The 21,526-nt window shown below is 31.6% G+C and overlaps 1 protein-coding gene across 1 annotated transcript in view; it reads left to right on the forward strand.

Annotated features, from left to right (window-relative positions):
* The window catches only part of LOC129749948 (angiotensin-converting enzyme), a 405,427-nt gene extending 385,153 nt beyond the window's left edge, over nucleotides 1–20,274 (forward strand). The window contains exon 9 of the mRNA XM_055745102.1: nucleotides 19,481–20,274. Coding sequence (XP_055601077.1) covers nucleotides 19,481–19,811 — 331 coding nt within the window. The 3' untranslated portion in view covers nucleotides 19,812–20,274. The remainder of the gene's footprint in view (nucleotides 1–19,480) is intronic.
* Nucleotides 20,275–21,526: the final 1,252 nt, after the last annotated feature.

Consider the following 21,526-nt stretch of genomic DNA (forward strand, 5'->3'; position numbering starts at 1 on the left):
AGTCTTTAATCGCTCTATTTTATTCCTTTTTATTGTATTTTTTTTTTTAAATATTCTATGCTATTTTCAATTCACCACATTATTTGAACTGGAGGGCCTATTAATAACAGTATTGTTTAGTTAAGAGTACTTAAATATTCTTAACGAAAATTTGCACCCTTTTCTTTGATTTTGAATTCTTTACTTGACTAGCATTCTTCACTTTTGCTTTTGACTTGTTTCTCTAAGCATTTCTCTTTACACCAACTGCTCATTACTTCATTTCTTTCTGTGTTATTTTTTTTTTAATTTCACACTGTGCCTTTCACTCCGTGCTCGTTACTATTTGCCTTGTTAAGTTTTCTTTTTCCACTCTCTACCCTTTGCCCTGAACACTTTTCTCTATACTTCTGCTTTTTAATGTTTATTTTTTTTTATCCTTTCCATAAGACTTTCTCCTTTCTTTTACCTTTTCAATTTTTTTTTTGGAATCTAAAATTTACTCTCTTCTCTTCACATTTTGCTGTTGCTCTTAACTTTTTCTTCACTCATTGGTCTTTGTTCTTCGTTCTTGGATCTTTATTCTGTTCTCTTTACTCCCTTCACTCCTTACTTTACTCTTCTTAACTTTGTTATTCTTCACTTATAACGTTTTACTGTTACTCTTTTCTCATTACTCACTACTATTCATTCTGTACTCTTTTCATATTACTCTTCATTCATTGTTGTTTTAATTTTACTCTATTTCAATATGTCTTTACTTTCATCCTTCACTCTTTTATCTTCAGGATTTCTACCATTCACTTTTTACTCTAGACTTATTGATTGTTATCCTTAGATTAATGCTTGGCTCTTAATTTCAACCTTCGATTCTGTTTGATGTTTCATTTTTTGACTTCTGATACTAAACTCTTGTCGTTTAAACTGTCTTCTATTCTCTCAATCATACGTTTTTTTTTCTCATGACTTATTGACTTTTTTTTTACTATATTAGATTCTACTAGATATGAAAATCCATTTTCAAATATTCAGTTTTTTTTTCATTTCTCAATACTAATAAATGTTTTTAGTAGTTGTAGAAAATCTTATCCGAAACTATGATATTCAACAGTTACCTACTAAAAATTTATCTTCGACACTCTTAACAAAAACTGTTGAATTCGTACTTTTGATCACTGGATTTTGTTTGTTTTTTTTTATTATTTGCCTTTTGGCTCTTGGTTCCGCGTTATTGAGACTTGAATATCGATTTCCCGCTTTAAAGTTTTAATTTTAGTTTTGACTTCCTTCTATTTTTGATTGTGAAGTTTTCGTCGCGCCTTCTTCTGTTTTTTTCACTATTGATTTTGTTATTTATTTCAATCTTGCATTCTCTTTACAGGTACGCTTTTCTCTTTGCTAATGATACTTTCCTCTATACTCCTAATTCTTCACAGTAGACTTGTTTTGTTTTTGCATTTACCTTTAACTTTTGATAGATTTTTTTTACACTTATTTTTAATTGTTTTATTTCAATGATTTACTTTTTATTTCTTTTATCTTCCTGCTATTCACTCTTTGGTCTTTATTCTATGTTTTTCTTTTCGCATTTTATCCTTTAATCTCTACTGTTTATGCTTTACTATTTCTAGTTTACTCTTTACTATTTACTCTTTGTTCATTAAATGTTGCTTTATTCACAAGTCTTTACTTTCAGCCTACACTCTTTAGTCTTCAGGTTTTTACCATTCACTTTTCACTTTTTAGTTTTATTCATTTCTCTTGGATTAGTGCTTGGTTTTTTCCTCTCAACCTTCGACTTTGTTTTGATAGTGGCTTCATGATTTCTTATTCATAATACTAAACACTTGATTCCGGGATTTTTTCTCTTTTATTCTTTATTCTTTATTGGAGGGGAAAAAGCCCCTCTTCATTTATATGTATTACTTGTTACTCTTGATTTTTAATTTTTTTTTAAACACTTTAACCTGAACTGTTGTGTCTTGACTCCAAGTTCTTAAAAATTGAATCTCTCTTAAATCTTTAATTAGCACTTTTTTCATTTATTTAAACTTTTATTTCTTTTTTTTTATTTTACGCTTTTTGTTTCTTTTTTTTAATCTTTACTCGTTCTATTATGCTTTCAAAGCTAGAGTGTACTCTTTACTTTCGTCCTTGACATTTTCTTCCATACTTTCAATATTATAGCTGGTCTTCACATTTTCACATATTTAATTGCATACTACATCATCAAAAATTCAAATCTTAGATTTTAGACCAGTCTTACTTTTTCCATATATCTATATATACATATGTATATATTTCATGGAAGTTAAAACTTAAGGCAACAAGTTAAATCCAGACTGTGAAACATATTTGAGATTACCTTTCCTTTTAGTTCCTTTTTGCCTTCACTCATACGACACCGAAATAACATTCATGGTGCCTCAGAATAAGATTCCACCTCAACTTCTGGCGTGAGACATCTTAACGACATTCATATTTGGATTAAATTTAACATTCACACGCTTCCTTTTTAAGATTTCAGGCTTCATAATCAACTATCATACCTTCATTATTAACAACACAGATTCCAGTCTCTTCAAGTTGTATTCCGGTTTGTAAGTGACTACTACATCTTTAAATTACAGGTCTTTTAACCCAAACAAGTATTGAATGCTTACTTCACAATAAAATTTTATACAGACAACGGATAGCAGATTTTACAAAGATTTTATATTCTATACTTGGAATTCATACTGCTACTCATCATATTCAAAAACTTCAGATTAAAAGCCCTTCTTTTCGTGCTTAATTTAACTTATATTTCAATTCAATTCACAAATACATTTTTAAATTATTTCTTTTACACCCACTAGGGTCTATTATTCACCCTAGTGGGATCAATGGGGACTTTCATCACCCCAATGATACTATAATCTATAATTATTCCCACCCGCTAGAGACCGTTATTCACCCTAGTGAGACCAATTGAGTCTTTTTCCACCCCAATGGTACCTTTTATTTAATCAATTACACCCACTAGGGACTGTTATTCACCCTAGTGGGACCAATGAGGACTTTTATCACCCCAATGGTACCTTTTCTCCAGTCAATTACACCCACTAGGGACTGTCATTCCCCCTAGTGGGACCAATGGGGACTTTTATCACCCCAATGGTACCTTTTCTCCAGTCAATTACACCCACTAGGGACTGTCATTCCCCCTAGTGGGACCAATGGGGACTTTTATCACCCCAATGGTACCTATTGTTCAATTAATTACACCCACTAGGGACTATCATTAACCCTAGCGGGACTAGCGCAGACTTTTTTTTCACTCCAAGGGAACTATTTTCAATTATCTATTAATTTATTCCACTACATATAATCGAATACTTTAAGATCATCATTTCAATAAGTCAAAACACCATCATGTATTGCTGCTAAACTCATACCCAGACTTAAAATGTACGGTACAACAAATCACCATTGGCATGAAATTCTTTAATATTGGAGCAAATTCCTTCTTTGGCCGCCATTTTGACCTGTCCAACACCGCAAAATCAAACATCTAATAGAGAATTCGTTTTCAAGTGGTGGTGCACCGGTGCACTACCGGTAGTGCACTTTTTATCGTTTTCATGCTCGTTTTCACGATAAGTAGTGCACTGGTAGTGCACCATAAAGTGGACGGTGGAACACTCTGAAAATATTTGGTGTTGCTTGCGCTCTCACCAATACTATCATGAATTTTGAAAACACGTGCTTCCCGATGTAAACAAATATCAGCTGGTTGGTTTATTTCTATACCGCAAAAACTGCGTTCGAGATGTTTTTTTCTCTTTTTATCCCGAAGAACGGAAACTTGTTCCGGATTCAATACCAGTGTCGTTTCCAACAGAGGCAGAGAATTTCACCTGGATGGCACCTTCCAAAGCAAACAACGCTCCCAAGAAGAAATGTGTCCAGAAGGCTTGCTGCAATCGGTTCCAGGCGATGCCGAAAAAGAGCAGCAAATCAGAGTGCAAAAAGGCCAACCCAAAGATCTGGTGGAATCGCCCAAACCGAAAAGTATTTTTGTTCGGGAGGGTTCTATAAGTTGGTCTTCACAGCAAGAAGCGTTCAGCTGCATCGAAGCTACTCTACTAGCAGCAAGCTTCGAGCTGTGCCTTAGAGTGACGATGCTCGGTTGCGCCAATTCCCGGATTCCCACCCGTTGCCCTCCAAAAACGGTAGTTCGATACTACACCCGCACCCAAGATTTTTTTTTGTAATCTTAAATGGAAATAGGTACTCGAACGAAGGATTTGCGAGAAATAAACGTTCAAAATACCGGAACCTTCAAGCTGGGGTAACTGCAGTCTAGCAGCAGCAAACATAGACCGCCCAGAATCAGCCGGTATTGCAGTTCATCAGAGCCAGAGGCGAATCTACTAAGCAAAATAAATCTGAAATCTTAACAATTCAACATAATACATATATTCATGCTAAAATTTTCATATTGTTTAAAAGACAATGATCAACTAAAGTAAATTTCATTTCAATTTTCGAAGTAAAACGAAAACAAAATACCAGCTGTAATGGATTTTTGACAGCTTGATGTTTTTTGTTGACACTGCCGATTTCACGCACACCTACAAAGGAGAGTGCAAAACTCGATTCATGCTCGTTTTCAGCGTGGATGGTGCAAAACTTTCGGGTGGTGAAAACGAATACGGTATAAAACATCGCTTTGTCAATTCATCAGCTTCCTCTGTCGGATTTGATTTGTCGGATACTTACATGCCTACCAACCACGCCATTGTCGTGACTGATACAATCGATTTTTCCTAAACTTCACTCTCCTACTCTAATTCCCACGTTTCTTTCCTAAACTATCTTTCTTATTTTTTCCGACTTGCAAGAAAATACACTACACTTTTCAACAACACTTTACTGACTGACTTTTTTTTTCGACCGATCCCGATTCATTTACTCTCCGAGGAACTCTCCAAACACTATAGAGACTCTCTCAATCATAGTCTTTTCCTCCTAAAAAGCTTTTTCTTCTCATGACACTCATTCAGCTCTCACCTTTTTATTTCCTAGTTGCCAGTTCACTTTCGGAAATTGATTTGAATATTTTTAGATTTATCGAAGCCTAACACAATTTCCCATTCAAGTTCGTTTGATACCATAGATATTGTTATTTATGAAATAGAACGTATTATTTGAAATATCTCCACTATTACGTATTATTTGAAATATTTTTACTACTAATATTCTTTACAACATCCAATATTCTCTACAGTAACGAAATATTATTTTCTCAAAAGGGTTTTACCGTTAAGTAGTGCAAATGTTGGCCTATCAAAAGGTACTGAGAATGGTTTTTGTTTACTTTTGGAGATAGATTCTTTTCACGTGTTGGTACAGATGTCTTTAAAAGGTTGCTGATTATTTTCTGATCAGCTTATTTCATTGATCAATCGCGTTTCGAGAGTCAAAGAAATTCCTCCACTGCCTGAAGCTGCGGAAAATTTGTTGAAGAAAATTGAATTTTCTTAGAGCAATTGAATTTCGTTAATTTTGTTTCAAATAATTTTATAAATAATAAAAGGAACTGCTGGTAGCACTGGCTTGTATTGAACGCGTTGTTTTTCGTAGGAAATATAAAGTGGAATTATTAGCGTTCTAATGGTTTTAAATTCTAGTTTTTACGTTTAGTCGATGAGTCAAGTGATAGTAACGGCATTCAACGCGAAGTTTTGATCAATAATTTAGTGGAGTTTGCGTAATTTGTGATTCAAGCTCGCGTAATTTTGGTATTTTGATGACGCGACGACATTTGCTTTAGCTCGGAAAATGCTCGCTAGAAAATAAGCGGCGCTGAAAAGCATGTGAGTGAGGGTTGTGATATTCGCTACATCAGCGTTACTAGTGCTAAGTGTTACGACGTTATCATGCTTTTCAACTTGGACAAATTCGAATGGGTCGACGTCGACGGAAACGGATTGCATTCAACGCCGGCAAAGCTAAGTACATTTCAAAAACTATTATTTTCGTAATTTCTGTTGTAATTCACTTCTCTTTGTTCTTTAAAACTGATAGCGCAAAAAGTTCGCATTGAGTTACAGTTAATTACAGAATGTGGAAAGATGAAATTTGGCATTCACAAATAGCACTTCCAAAAATGCTCACGAAAAATGAATATAGATAGCGCTAATGAAGCTTAAAAATTCAAACACTGCCATCTAGTGAGCAAAATATTTTTTCTCGTTCAGTGTTACCAAGTTGAAACTAACATGTTGTAAATCAGAAAGCCATGTCCTAATTGTTTAAAATCTCAAAACGTAAATGAATGTTATTAAAGAGTTCTAAAAATTAAGTAAATAAATGCATATTGAACCTTAACTCTTTAATCATCTTATAAACAGTATATAAAGTAATAAAGCATACATATTCCTCAGAAAATGGCTAGAATTCAGTTCATTTGTATAATGAAATGATATCATAAAAGAAACCTAAGTTATACCGAAGAAAACTTATAAAATTTTGGGAAAAACGAAATTCAAATTAGATGCCGCCATTACAATGGTTTCGATACAAAATAAATTATAACTAAAAAATGTTTATCTTTGATATTTTCACAGGTTTTTCATTTTTATCATACTCAGCCAAGCAAACCGAGATTTTCCGAAATTTTGTTTGTTATTTTTATCTAAGGATTCTAGCAGGATGCCAACCGAAATAGAAGAATATAATCGCTGGAAATAATATTATGTAATCCAAATTTTAATTATCTTACATATAAAACAAAAATTACCTCAACATACATACAATCAATATCAAATTAACTCACATTTTTTTTACAGGTTTATAAAATATTGCTTTAAAAAATTTTGTGTTGTCTTTATTCGTTTTGTTTTGTTAAACTTGCTATTTAGATTTTAGAGGGCGAACCCACAACGAAATTCAAAATAAATTTAACCATATGATAATTTGATTCATTAAAATTATTTAAAAAATATTTTTGATTCACCTGTCTTGATTCTTGAAGTATCGAGTAATCTAACTGTAGTTTGTGTGTTTGTCTCTCATTACATCAATAATCTAATATAATTCTAAATTTCAGCCAATTGGCGATTTCAATTATTAATTTTCTTTATGTTTTCTGAAAACTTCAAATTTATTATCTGCAGACACCTAGACTGATTAACAGATTAGGCAAACCCTGAAATTGATAACTGAAATTATAATCGAAACCCTGAATTGCTGAATTTTTTTTCATTTCCTTATGATGTTTGTGATTCATACTGTAAAACAATTCTTTCAACAAGTATTTTTTTTCTCTAATTTTTCAGCTAAATTAATATTTTATGCAACAATGTGTATGATAAGGAGATAAGAAATCCATAAATTTAACCTTTTTTGAAACATAAAAAAAATGGATTTATTGAGAAGTAGTATACTTACTCCTGAACTGAATGTGTTACATTTTAGATGGCTGTAGACCTACTTTATTATTCCAATTCTCAGCAGCTGAGAAAAGAATATCGAACACAAAGACTAGTCAATAAACGCGTGTAGAATCTCTCATTATTTATTTTTTTACTTACCATGATATATTTTTGTAAAAGGCATTTGGAACTGCCAAAAATTATTAGTTTGATAGGTAGTGAAGTTTTATTTTTTAAGTGCCAGGAAACATCAGTCCTAAGGAAAAGGTGTTTTTTTTTTGTTTAAAACTTCCTTTTCTTAGATCCAAACGCACCAAATCAGGAGCTAGGGTTCAGAGGGGTTTAGGTGCCCAAATGTTTTGAGAAAATTAGCTTCAAAGTTGTCAAGGTTTTCGAATTCGAGCAGTTTTCATTCAATCGGAAAAATTTTAAAAATTCTTTTTCCGAAAAATTTTGCACCAGGTATAGATTGAGGTATGAAAAATTGATCAGTATACTTTATTCACAATTGACGATTTCAGTATTTGTATCCCTTTGATCCCAATGGCTAATAATATTTTGAAAAATACTGATGATTTAAAACATTGTTGAAAAAATCTGAAAAAATCGGATAATTCTTTACAATAGAGTTGATTTCAAGGTTTCATTATGGAAATAGTTTAGACAAAAACAGGAAAACTAGGAGGAAAACAATCAGTTTCATGCTTAATGGGCTTTTTTATTTGCCAAGCAGATATTGGTTTATGAAGATATTTTGAAAAATTTCGTGCTACAGTGTTTCCACAACATCATTTTAAATTAATTTCAAATAGATAGATTTGATAACAACACCAAAATTAGACATTCAATTATATGAGGCCAAGTTCAGCTAGGAAAACTTTAGTATAATACAGACTTAGTTTGTAAGCATACACCTTTTAAAGGCCTCTAGGTTCAATCAGGAGTTTCATTAGGAAACGTAGGTGTTTTAAGATATGAGGAGCTTAGGTCTCAAGTGGCCTAATCGTCTACCAAGTCGATTTTCCATGCCGCACTACCTTTTCCCAAAACATTCAGCGTGGAGATTTGTGGAGGGATGGCGTACAGCCGGTCTCCATCAAACATATCTCCACATGTGCTGCACTTCCCTTCCTCCTATCGACTACATGGACTTGGCCGGCGTCGTTATTGGTTCATTTTAAAGTAGGAGATTCTCAAAAGTGTACAGTGAGATTGCGATGCTTGTTCCCAGCACCTTTCATTTGGTTCATTGTACAACATTGATTATCTCGAACCAATCACGGAGTGCAACCATTATGCCATTGGCCAGGAGGGGCCGCAGGTGGACCGTAGTTGATAGCAAGCTCAAGCTCAAGCTCAAATAATTTTATAAATAATAAAATGTTTAAGATAATTGTAAAATAAGAAGCTGAACAATTCTAAGCAATATCACGAGTCATGGTTGGCTTGTGTATTGGTACTGGTTGTGTTTTTGATAAAAAAAAGGATTAAAATTGGATAAAGTTTCATAAAAAAATCATGGGAAATTACGATTTTCAAAATTATAAATCTCGAATTTAAAGAAAAACCTATCTCCAATTTTTTCAGCATTGATTATTCATATCTTAAGCTACATTTTGCAATAAATTTAAGATTTTTAGGTTTGCACAAATCAGAGATATTGCAGCTCAAATATGGTCAAATTTGAACACATTTGTGCTCCTAACTTTGGCAAATGAAACAATATCTCCCTATAAATCTATATACTGTACAACTTCACTAGAAAAAGTTATGGTCAAAAAACTGTTTTTTTCGACACGTTCTAATATGTAAATCTTAAAAAAATATAAAATCACAACGTCTCATCTTACGACTTTTATGTGTTCAGCAAAGTTTGTTAAAATGTTTCAATCTACAACATTGTAGAACATATTTTTGCTCTATCTAGCTCCTGAAAGAAATTAGCATTACCAATTCCCAGAAGAATTGACACGCTCTAATAAATTATTCTTTCAAAATACGTCCCTTATAATTGTGAACAACTTTGCAGAAGACATCATATGTCTAGAATGTATATATTTTGCGTAATTAATTTTGTCACGATAAATGTTTGTTCTGGACCACTGTGCAGTGGCAGAAGAGCTTCTCGTCGGCCGTCGAAATCTATTTCAACAAGTCCCATTCCGATGTTGTTCATTGGAGCAATTAGGGTGACTTAAAATGTTTTGGATTTTGTTCAATTATTGGAAAAAAACCAATTTAATTTTATAAACAACATTTCATTTGGTCCAGCGTTTCGATGTCCTATAACACCATTAGCAATGTCAATTTATCCTTTGTTTTTAATTCACGTCTAACATACTGTCCGGATTTTTGGTTTGGTCAATCATTAATTTTAAATTTTTAAGATAAGTTAACCACCGTTAATTATTTTGTAAATTTATTTTTCGGCATATCGGTGAAAAGTAGTTCTGAAAATTGATATGCCGAAAAATAAATTTACAAAATAATTAACGGTGGTTAACTTATCTTAAAAATCATAATAATAGGCTTTAAAAATCAAATCAAATCAATGGTTCAAAATAATTCGGGCTTAGCCAAATTGGACCGTTGACCCTAATGATTAGCACTCATACAGTGCATTCATGTCGTGATAACGAAATATCAACACGGCTAGCGCATCGATGGAACCATTGCGCGCAATAGGGAAGCTTTCTGGAGCTTAACGTACGCCATATTTTGCCCGTCCGGAGTATACGTGTTCACCACATGTAGACTTCGGACCAACCAGATTTCATTGTATAGGTTAAGGTAGTGCCACCTCTATCCCGGTACTACTTCTCCTAAATAATGAAATGTTGCAGGGTAAAGTATGGTGTACGTTAATAAGTTTCCTCGCAAAAATGCTCTTTCGCTCTTTTCAACATCTGTAAATTTTCTTCTCACTTCTCTATCCATCTTTATCAATTTTCAGAACTACTTTTCACCGATATGCCGAAAAATTAATTTTAAATGTTTCTCCAAAAACTTTCTGCCTGAAATGATCAATATCTACCTAAAGTTGCTAATTTTTCTCCAAATCAAAATTTGAAATTAACAAAAAAAAAACGATATAGTTTAAAATTTGCATCATAAGTAATACATATGGTCGAAGTACTTAAAAACTTACAGATTCAATAATTAAATTTTTATTAAATCTTATTCTTCTTCGATTGAATTAGACACCGGATGCCAGGGGATGGCACAACACTGTTGATCTAAAAATATTTTGTTTAACCAAAGCTGCAAACTAATAAAAAATCATCCAGTCACACCACTTAGAAGGAATAGCAATATCAACGATATTGCAGTTGGGTTAGGCTGAACCAGACTTTGAATTGTCTGGGAATAGAATCATCACTACATTCAAGCGAAAAAAGTAAAACATTTTATGAGATTTTCATCCTATTGGCATTTGTATCTGTATCTACCACTGCAAAGTAGTAGGTATGTCCGTGAGAAACAAAGGGAAGAAATGTGATGAGAAATTTTTCAAATAACAATTACCCTTCCGCTCATTTTGATAATTTGTCACCTTATTTTATAATTTTCTATAACCTTTGAATTCTTAAATATTCTTTTTTAAAGAATACAAAATTTCACCAATATCGCCGATAAAATAATTTCATAATATATTTACTAACAATTTTGAAAAAAATTGTAAACCACAATTTTGACGCTTCTTCCAAGAATGGGTAAAGGAAAAGATAAAAAAATGGATTAAGTTTGAACAAATCAGGAATATTTGCAAAACAAAAGACTTAGCATTAATTGGCGGAAAAGATGTAAAGCTCAATGAATGTGTTTACTTTGTTTTAAATTTGTTCAAAATATCTTTTTATGTGTATTTCCTCTAATTATATAAACATTACCTCACCGACTGCAGAGTCGAGCTTTACAGAAATATTACAAAAATAAACCGAAACACATCAATAAGAACTCGAAACAGTCACCATCAGGGTTGCCATAATTTTTTTTTCCAAACTTCAGAGAGCTTTAAAATAAAAATCAGGGAAAATCAGGCTTACATTAAATGATCGAGCTGAGTGCCTTTTTTGGTCGCCGTTGTAAAATGTTGTGGAACTGGCATGCTAGCAAGCTAGCTGCTCATTGTCACTTCAACCTTAAACGCGATATATTTTTTGTTTTCATGCCTTTCATTTATGTTTCATATCACAGATTGACCAGCTGTCACATGTTTTATTGATAGACCATAGCGTTTTTGAAAGGTTTTTGAATGGTCCCAAGCAACCAAAAGTCCCATAAAACAGGTACAAAAACGCTTACTCAGCCCCATCATTGATATGGAGTACGTTCTATGCAGCTCAAAATTTAAGTTCTTGTTGATACTTTAAAGTTCCAAAACAAGTCTTAATGATCTTCTATTCAGCTTCCAGAGGCTTCTTAACCCACTCGAGACCGATTGCACACCGTGTGTGCAATAGAATTTTTGTGCCTTTGTCAGAACAATCATTCATTGTGAGTTTACTAATGATCGGGAAAATAATATTCTTATATCAACGGAATCCGCAAAGTTCAGGCAAAATGTATTGAGAATTGGTTTTGATGAAAATCAAACGACATAAAAGTTATGTTAGAGTAAAGTACTATGAGTTCGAATGCCGCGCAAAGGACTCCGTCTCGAAAGGGTTAATTCAGCTTCCAAAAAATCACAAAATGAGCAAAAAATCTCTCTCTAACTCAAGTGAACCCTTGGTCTCGGTTCAAATCACCTTCTCTTGATTATTTACTATGTTCTGTACCGATGCCGCCATGATGCCACGCGCCGGATTCCAAACAAGGTTGCCGAATATAAAATTCTGTGTTTTTGACAAAAAAAAATCTCGAATTCTGTGATTTTAACTCAAAATTCTGTGCGGTTTTCTGTGACGCTTTTTCTATGAAGTTCATAAGGAAATCATGTCAAATATCAACAAATTTGAAATTTCTTACAGTTTTAATTGAAAAAAATCAATTAACATTACCTTGTTCTCATCTTTTCATGTGTTATAGTGAGAGATAAAAAGTTAGAAATGAAAAAAAAAATAATAATTTTTGAAATCTGTACAAAATTAAGAAAATCTGTGAATTCTGTGAAAATTTTAAAAATTCTGTGATCTGTGACACCGATTCTGTGACGCAATTTTGCTCAAAATTCTGTGATAATACAGATTTTTCTGTGATTTCGGCAACCTTGATTCCAACCTCGACAAATTGCTCAGTTGCTTCTTTCCTACATTTAAAATCATAGACAAAACAAAAAAAATGCCTACTTTTCCTACATATATCGTATCAGAATGGTCACTCAATTACTAAATCACTTATTGAAAAAAAAACTTGCCCGGGGCTTGGGGATTGAACCCCAACCTTCGTGGTGAGAATCGAACACGCTACCACAAGACCACGTCTAGATGTTGTTCTAACTGAATCTAAAACTCGATGTGGAGATTTGGTTTTCAAAGCACATCAATGCACTTTTTGTGACTTACCAAATCCCGTTTTGAGCACTTTTGTGCCCTTTATGTGACTTACCAAATCCCGTTTTGAGCACTTTTGTGCCCTTTATGTGACTTAAGTCCCGTATAACGTACGTATAGATCACTTTTGCAACTTTCAAGTTCGTTAATGAGTACATATAGTTCACTCATGGGAATTGGGCAAAACAGTTACATACAACGTACATATTAATCACTTTTGCAACTTTCAAGTTCATTAATGAGTACATAAAATTCACTAAAGCGAATTGGGCAGTTGATTCTCTTTGTCAGCCAATATGTAACTTTCAATGCCATCATTCAAGTAAATATGTGACTTTTGGTTGCTTGGGGTATAGTTATCGGTCGATTTTAAGATCGAATCAATTCGGGAAGTTTAGACGATGTCTGTGTATTTGTGTGTACTAGTGTGATTTTTTGTAAACTTTGTTCCACAATCAAAATTATTTTTATCTTTGAAAAAAATATTTTTTTCCCATTTCAATGTACAAAAGGAAGAAAAAAAAACAAAATAGTTAAAAAAAAATTTCATACAAATTATCATAAAATGATCACTTCAAAAAACGTGTCCATTTGGCTTGCCTTCCACATCCAGCAATCACTAATCAAGATTATCGTATATATGACGTCATATTATACATGACGGTACAATAAAAAATAATGCAAAAAAACAAATAAATTGAAATAAATTGCATGAAAGTTTGTATGCAACAAAATTGCACATATTACATAATTGCACAAAATCTATAAATCAAGTAATTTTTCATCAAATAAATCATCAAAATCAAGAGTACAAAAGGTGAAATAACTCCCATCTTCCAAAATTTGATTTTTAATCTTGTAATCTTTCGGATTTTTGATTTTTTTTCCAAAATTTACATCAAATATTTCAAACTTTATTTATCTCCCCCTTCGGGTTTTTTGTAAATTGCGGGGTGACAAAAGGAGAAATTGAGCTGCAATGTAGGTTTTCGAACGGTACATTTTCACTCAGCTGACAACTCGATTTGTTTACATTTGACCGTACGTCCTTTTGAAATAATCGATACCACTGCTGATCTCATACTGGGTAGGGAAAATAGAATCTTATTGGAAAAAATAATGTCATACTGGTATCAATTCATCTAATAGTAGCATGTATCCTGACAAGTTGTTGAAGACAAATATCAAAAATAAATATTTTAAATATTGTCGAGTATAAGTTGTTATTAGTAAAATTGACAAAATTGACAAAACATATTGTCAAAATTGATGAAACAGAAAAAACTGTCCAAATCGACAAAATAAAAAAAATTGAAAAAACTGACAAAATTGACCAAATTGACAAGATTGACAAAATTGACAAAATTGACAAAATTGACAAAATTGACAAAATTGACAAAATTGACAAAATTGACAAAATTGAAAAAATTGACAAAATTGACAAAATTGACAAAATTGACAAAATTGACAAAATTAACAAAATTGACAAAATGGAAAAAATTGACAAAATTGACAAAATTGACAAAATTGACAAAATTGACAAAATTGACAAAATTGACAAAATTGACAAAATTGACAAAATTGACAAAATTGACAAAATTGACAAAATTGACAAAATAGACAAAATTGACAAAATTTATAAATTTGACCAAATTGACAAAATTGACAAAATTGACAAAATTGACAAAATTGACAAAATTGACAAAATTGACAAAATTGACAAAATTGACCAAATTGACAAAATTGACAAAATTGACAAAATTGACAAAATTGACAAAATTGACAAAATTGACCAAATTGACAAAATTGACAAAATTGACAAAATTGACAAAATTGACAAAATTGACAAAATTGACAAAATTGACAAAATTGACAAAATTGACAAAATTGACAAAATTGACAAAATTGACAAAATTGACAAAATTGACAAAATTGACAAAATTGACAAAATTGACAAAACTGACAAAATTGACAAAATTGACAAAATTGACAAAATTGACAAAATTGACAAAATTGACAAAATTGACAAAATTGACAAAATTGACAAAATTGACAAAATTGACAAAATTGACAAAATTGACAAAATTGACAAAATTGACCAAATTGACAAAATTGACCAAATTGACAAAATTGACAAAATTGACAAAATCGACAAAATTGACAAAATTGACAAAATTGACAAAATTGTCAAAATTGACAAAATTGACAAAATTGACAAAATTGACAAAATTGACAAAATTGACAAAATTGACAAAATTGACAAAATTGACAAAATTGACAAAATTGACCAAATTGACAAAATTGACAAAATTGACAAAATTGACAAAATTGACAAAATTGACAAAATTGACAAAATTGACAAAATTGACAAAATTGACAAAATTGACAAAATTGACAAAATTGACAGAATTGACAAAATTGACAAAATTGACAAAATTGACAAAATTGACAAAATTGACAAAATTGACAAAATTGACAAAATTGACAAAATTGACAAAATTGACAAAAATGACAAAATTGACAAAAATGACAAAATTGACAAAATTGACAAAATTGACAAAATTGAAAAAATTGACAAAATTGATAAAATTGATAAAATTGACAAAATTGACAAAATTGACAAAATTGACAAAATTGACAAAATTGACAAAATTGACAAAATTGACAAAATTGTCAAAATTGACAAAATTGACAAAATTGACAAAATTGACAAAATTGACAAAATTGATAAAATTGATAAAATTGACAAAATTGACAAAATTGACAAAATTGACAAAATTGACAAAATTGACAAAATTGACAAAATTGTCAAAATTGACAAAATTGACAAAATTGACAAAATTGACAAAATTGACAAAATTGACAAAATTGACAAAATTGACAAAATGGACAAAATTGACAAAATTGACAAAATTGACAAAATTGACAAAATTGACAAAATTGACAAAATTGACAAAATTGACAAAATTGACAAAATTGACAAAATTGACAAAATTGACAAAATTGACAAAATTGACAAAATTGAAAAAATTGAAAAAAATGACAAAATTGACAAAATTGACAAAATTGACAAAATTGACAAAATTGACAAAATTGACAAAATTGACAAAATTGACAAAATTGACAAAATTGACAAAATTGACAAAATTGACAAAATTGACAAAATTGACAAAATTGACAAAATTGACAAAATTGACAAAATTGACAAAATTGACAAATTGACAAAATTGACAAAATTGACAAAATTGACCAAATTGACAAAATTGACAAAATTGACAAAATCGACAAAATTGACAAAATTGACAAAATTGACAAAATTGACAAAATTGACAAAATTGACAAAATTGACAAAATTGACAAAATTGACAAAATTGACAAAATTGACAAAATTGACAAAATTGACAAAATTGACAAAATTGACAAAATTGACAAAATTGACAAAAATGACAAAAATGACAAAATTGACAAAATTGACAAAATTGACAAAATTGACAAAATTGACAAAATAGACAAAATTGACAAAATTTATAAAATTGACAAAATTGACAAAATTGACAAAATTGACAAAATTGACAAAATTGACAAAATTGACAAAATTGACAAAATTGACAAAATTGACAAAATTGACAAAATTGACAAAATTGACAAAATTGACAAAATTGACAAAATTGACAAAATTGACAAAATTGACAAAATTGACAAAATTGACAAAATTGACAAAATTGACAAAATTGACAAAATTGACAAAATTGACAAAATTGACAAAATTGACAAAATTGACAAAATTGACAAAATTGACAAAATTGACAAAATTGACAAAATTGACAAAATTGACAAAATTGACAAAATTGACAAAATTGACAAAATTGACAAAATTGACAAAATTGACAAAATTGACAAAATTGACAAAATTGACAAAATTGACAAAATTGACAAAATTGACAAAATTGACAAAATTGACAAAATTGACAAAATTGACCAAATTGACAAAATTGACAAAAATGACAAAATTGACAAAATTGACAAAATTGACAAAATTGACAAAATTGACAAAATTGACAAAATTGACAAAATTGACAAAATTGACAAAATTGACAAAATTGACAAAATTGACAAAATTGACAAAATTGACAAAATTGACAAAATTGACAAAATTGACAAAATTGACAAAATTGACAAAATTGACAAAATTGACAAAATTGACAAAATTGACAAAATTGACAAAATTGACAAAATTGACAAAATTGACAAAATTGACAAAATTGACAAAATTGACAAAATTGACAAAATTGACAAAATTGACAAAATTGACAAAATTGACAAAATTGACAAAATTGACAAAATTGACAAAATTGACAAAATTGACAAAATTGACAAAATTGACAAAATTGACAAAATTGACAAAATTGACAAAATTGACAAAAATGACAAAATTGACAAAAATGACAAAATTGACAAAATTGACAAAAATGACAAAAATGACAAAATTGACAAAATTGTCAAAATTGACAAAATTGACAAAATTGACAAAATTGACAAAATTGACAAAATTGACAAAATTGACAAAATTGACAAAATTTATAAAATTTATAAAATTTATAAAATTTACAAAATTTACAAAATTGACAAAATTGACAAAATTGACAAAATTGACAAAATTGACAAAATTGACAAATTTGACAAAATTGACAAAATTGACAAAAATAACGAATATGACAAAAATGACAAAATTGACAAATATTACAAATATGACAAAAATGACAAAATTGACAAAAATGACAAAAACGACAAAAATTACACAAATGACAAGATAAATAGACAAAATTGACATAACATATTGACAAAATTGATGAAACAATTGATAAATTCGATGAAACAGACCAAAATTGTCCAAATTGACCATTTGGGCCAAATAGACAAAATTTGAAAAATTGGAAAAGAAAATCACAAACTTGACTTGATTTATTAATATCAAAATTGAAAAATAACTAAATTGACAAAATTTTTGCAATTGACCAAATTGAGTCATTTGACAAAATTAATGTAATTTTCTAAATTAACAAAATTGACAAAATTAACAAAATTGATAAAATTGACAAAATGGAAAAAATCGACTAAAATGACAAAATTTTGACGCTTCCTTCACTTAAGAGGTTGAATTATTTGAAACACATTGTATTCTTCATTTTATAGATGAACGATTATAATGCCATAGAACCGGGAACATACAAGATATTCCAGAATTCAGGCATTCAAAACTTTCCAATAAGTTTTAAATTATGTTATTCGTATAAAAATTATAATTCATAAATCTATCATTTGATTATTATGTTGTGTCATGTGTATCCAAATATAATTTACAGGCTGTACAATCAACTGTCAAGTGTATTAAATCGGGTATTTATACTCAGATTTCACAGGAACACAATCTCTTTGGTGATAAACGCTCAAGAGGCGACAAGTTATCTGATTTCCTGTCCTGTCAGTTATTGTGACATTTCAAAATCAAAAAGACCCCTACTTGATGTCATGTAATACATGAAAATAATGGAGTCAAAAACATCAGGGGCATTAATATGGAAAAAAAAGGAAATCAAAATAATTATTTTTGTATTTTCATTAAATACTCAATAGAATATTTGACCGAATATTCGTTCGACCGAATAGTTGAAAAGGTCGGCCGTTCGCCGAATACCACTATTAGGTACATCTCTATTTAAGACACAAAATATATTAAACTCGTTCTGCATATAGTACACTGGTTAAGATGTCGGACTGGCAAGGCGATATAGTTGGTGATTTAAGTTCGACTCTCCCTACGGCGCTGTGTTTTTTTTTATTTTCCTGTTTCTGGGATGAACTATCCAATAGAAAGGAAATCTCATAAAATGTATTTCTTGTTTCGCTTGAATGTAGTGGTCATGCATCATTTTGGTTGGGAGCTCGAGTCTATGTGCCAGTAGGGCTTTTTCAAAGATTCCGTCCCGTTGACCCGTTTGATTTTTCACTACAATTTCAAAAAATCTTTTTTATTTTATATATAGTTTAATTAAATATTTCATTTATTTGAAATATTTCTATCAAAAATGAGCAAAGTTTGAAAAAAAAACTGTAGCAGAATACTTAAACTGGGATTAGTTTTTAAGGTTTTGGCAGCAGTTCTGAGTTAAGATTGTAACTCTTGAATAGTCTTACATGGCATATGATAGAAATAGCTTATAACTGGGTAGTTTAGGTCAAACGCCCCTTCACTCAGATGACTTCAGTCAAATCTGATAACAGGTTTGAATTTATGAAATTCAATTCATGCAGAAAAATATTATAGATAGATGGTGGCATGGATTCGCTCCTCATCTAAGTACTGCGTGTTAAATGTTAATCTTGAGTTGTCCACATCTCTTAAGTCTGTCCAAACCAGATCATAACGATTTGAAATAACAAATTGCCACCCTAGTATATAAAGTACTAGTAAATTTATTCATTTTTAAGCACTTATTTAGAACCCCGACGGACAGAAGCTTGGCCCAACAACAACAAGTAATGGTTTGTTTCGTTCTCTTCCTCTCGTCTCTACCTCTTTTGCAGACAGCTGATGGAACGCGGAGCCTCACAGCCCTGGCAGCAGGTGCTCCAAGAGGTACTCGGAGAAGGCCGCCTGGACGGGACGGCATTGCGGGAGTACTTCAGACCCCTCGAAGAGTGGCTTCGGAACGAAAATCTTCGGACCAACGAGTTCGTCGGTTGGATCTACGATGGGGACTATTGCAAGCACAGCATCGAAACGGCCAACCTGCAGGTGTACGGAGGCTTCTATAATGCCGGATTGCGGTTGCAGATCAGTACTAGTGGGTCTCTTCTTATGATGGTGCTGTACTTGTTCGGTCAAGCGTATCTTCATCAGCTGCGATTAATTTAGCGCGCATTCCGCTGAGAAGTCCGATACTTAGATAGGGAGAGGCGTGGAAACATGCATTTGCTTTCATTCATTAGATGTAGTCGAGCACTTTACGAACTAGAAGCCAGTAGTGTCCAGCCCGAAAAACCTGTTACTTGTCCGCTTAGAAGGAATTACTACACTTACTATTGTTCTATATTTCAAAGATGACAGCTAATTTCAAAACCTCCGTAATAATCTCACGGATCGTTTTGATTGGCTATAGAATAGGTATACTTTCAAAATCCAAAAACAATGTTGAGCGGATTAAATGATGAAAGTTTTTCGGTTGTTAGTTTAAGGTTTACTTGTTTCATCTTATCTTTCTAATAGTATGTAGGTATTCTCACAGTGAACAGTTTCTAGAAGTACAGTTGAACCTATACAAACAAAGAGCATTCGCATTAAGTACTCTGGAGAATAAATTCGATAAAAACCTCATATCGGAGACCGTTGTGCGACAACAACTCAACAGTAATAATATCACGTCGCCAATTTGATTCAATTTATCACAAATCCTATCAACTCAACCGCGCCGCAAGTCGCATCTGCTGAAACAAACAAGCGAAAAGAAACAACAGGCAATGCAACGGCATGCCCAAAACTGTCGCCGACAACTTCCTCATGAGTATGGTACGCGCGAGATTTGCGCGTAAACACGCGGGGGCATCGACAACTCGATACACATTGTACACTGTCGGTCAGATGTTTAGGGAATCAGTCAACTAGGATTTTTTTTTTATTTTACTCCAGTTTTGATACTTTGAATTCGGAAGAGGTTGAATCACAATATCATTTGCTGTAGTTTGGTCAACATGTATGAATCGAAAATTCCCTAAGCTTTACAAATTCAGCGCATTTTTAAAACTTTACCAAAAGCATATGGACGAGAATGTTCTAGTTTGGAACACTAAGCTGTGTACTTAAAGAGGTACAAAGAGGCTGCTTGAGTGATTCCAATCGGCTGTGATCCCTTGGAAATGCAACGGTGATGACATGTTAGGACTGAATTGAACTTTGGCCAGAGGTGTAACTTGAAGAGTGTAACAGTTTTTTTTACCAAACCTTAATTTTAAAAATTTTTTAAAATTAATAAAATTTGTAAACAATATTTAATGTTTGGCATAATCTCATTCAATTTCAACATTATTATCTTTGAAGTGAGGGTTGCAACTGGAGTTTCGAATTGCTATACAAAAATGATTTCATATTGTTTTTTATAAAACTGATCTCCAAATTCATTTATGAAGGTCTGAAATTATTATTCAATTTTAAAGATTAATGAATTCGTCCAAAATTTATTTTTCACTGGTATGAGTTCTACACCCTCTCCCTTTGAAAGATATACATCGTCTTAGCAGATTAAGGCTTTACAGCCTGAACAAACGTGAACAACTTAAGATTAACGATTAACACCCAGCACGGAAAAGGAAATCGAACCCATGCCACCAGTGGACCAGTTATTACCGTCATACCGGCTAGCGAGACGTATCAAAACGTACAAAGTGGAAAGGGCCCATGAATGACCATAAAAACATTGTTAGTATAGTAGTCAAATAACGTCACCAGACTTGTAAACCATCGACATTTTCTCTGACAGTCGCACAGCCTGCTTTTATCAGTTTCATTGTTCGTGCCATCAAACGAATGCGACCAAACACTTGTCGAACAGTCGACTACCATCAAACGAAACGACA

Source organism: Uranotaenia lowii, chromosome 2 (assembly GCF_029784155.1).
Source record: "Uranotaenia lowii strain MFRU-FL chromosome 2, ASM2978415v1, whole genome shotgun sequence".
Taxonomy (NCBI): Eukaryota; Metazoa; Arthropoda; class Insecta; order Diptera; family Culicidae; genus Uranotaenia; species Uranotaenia lowii.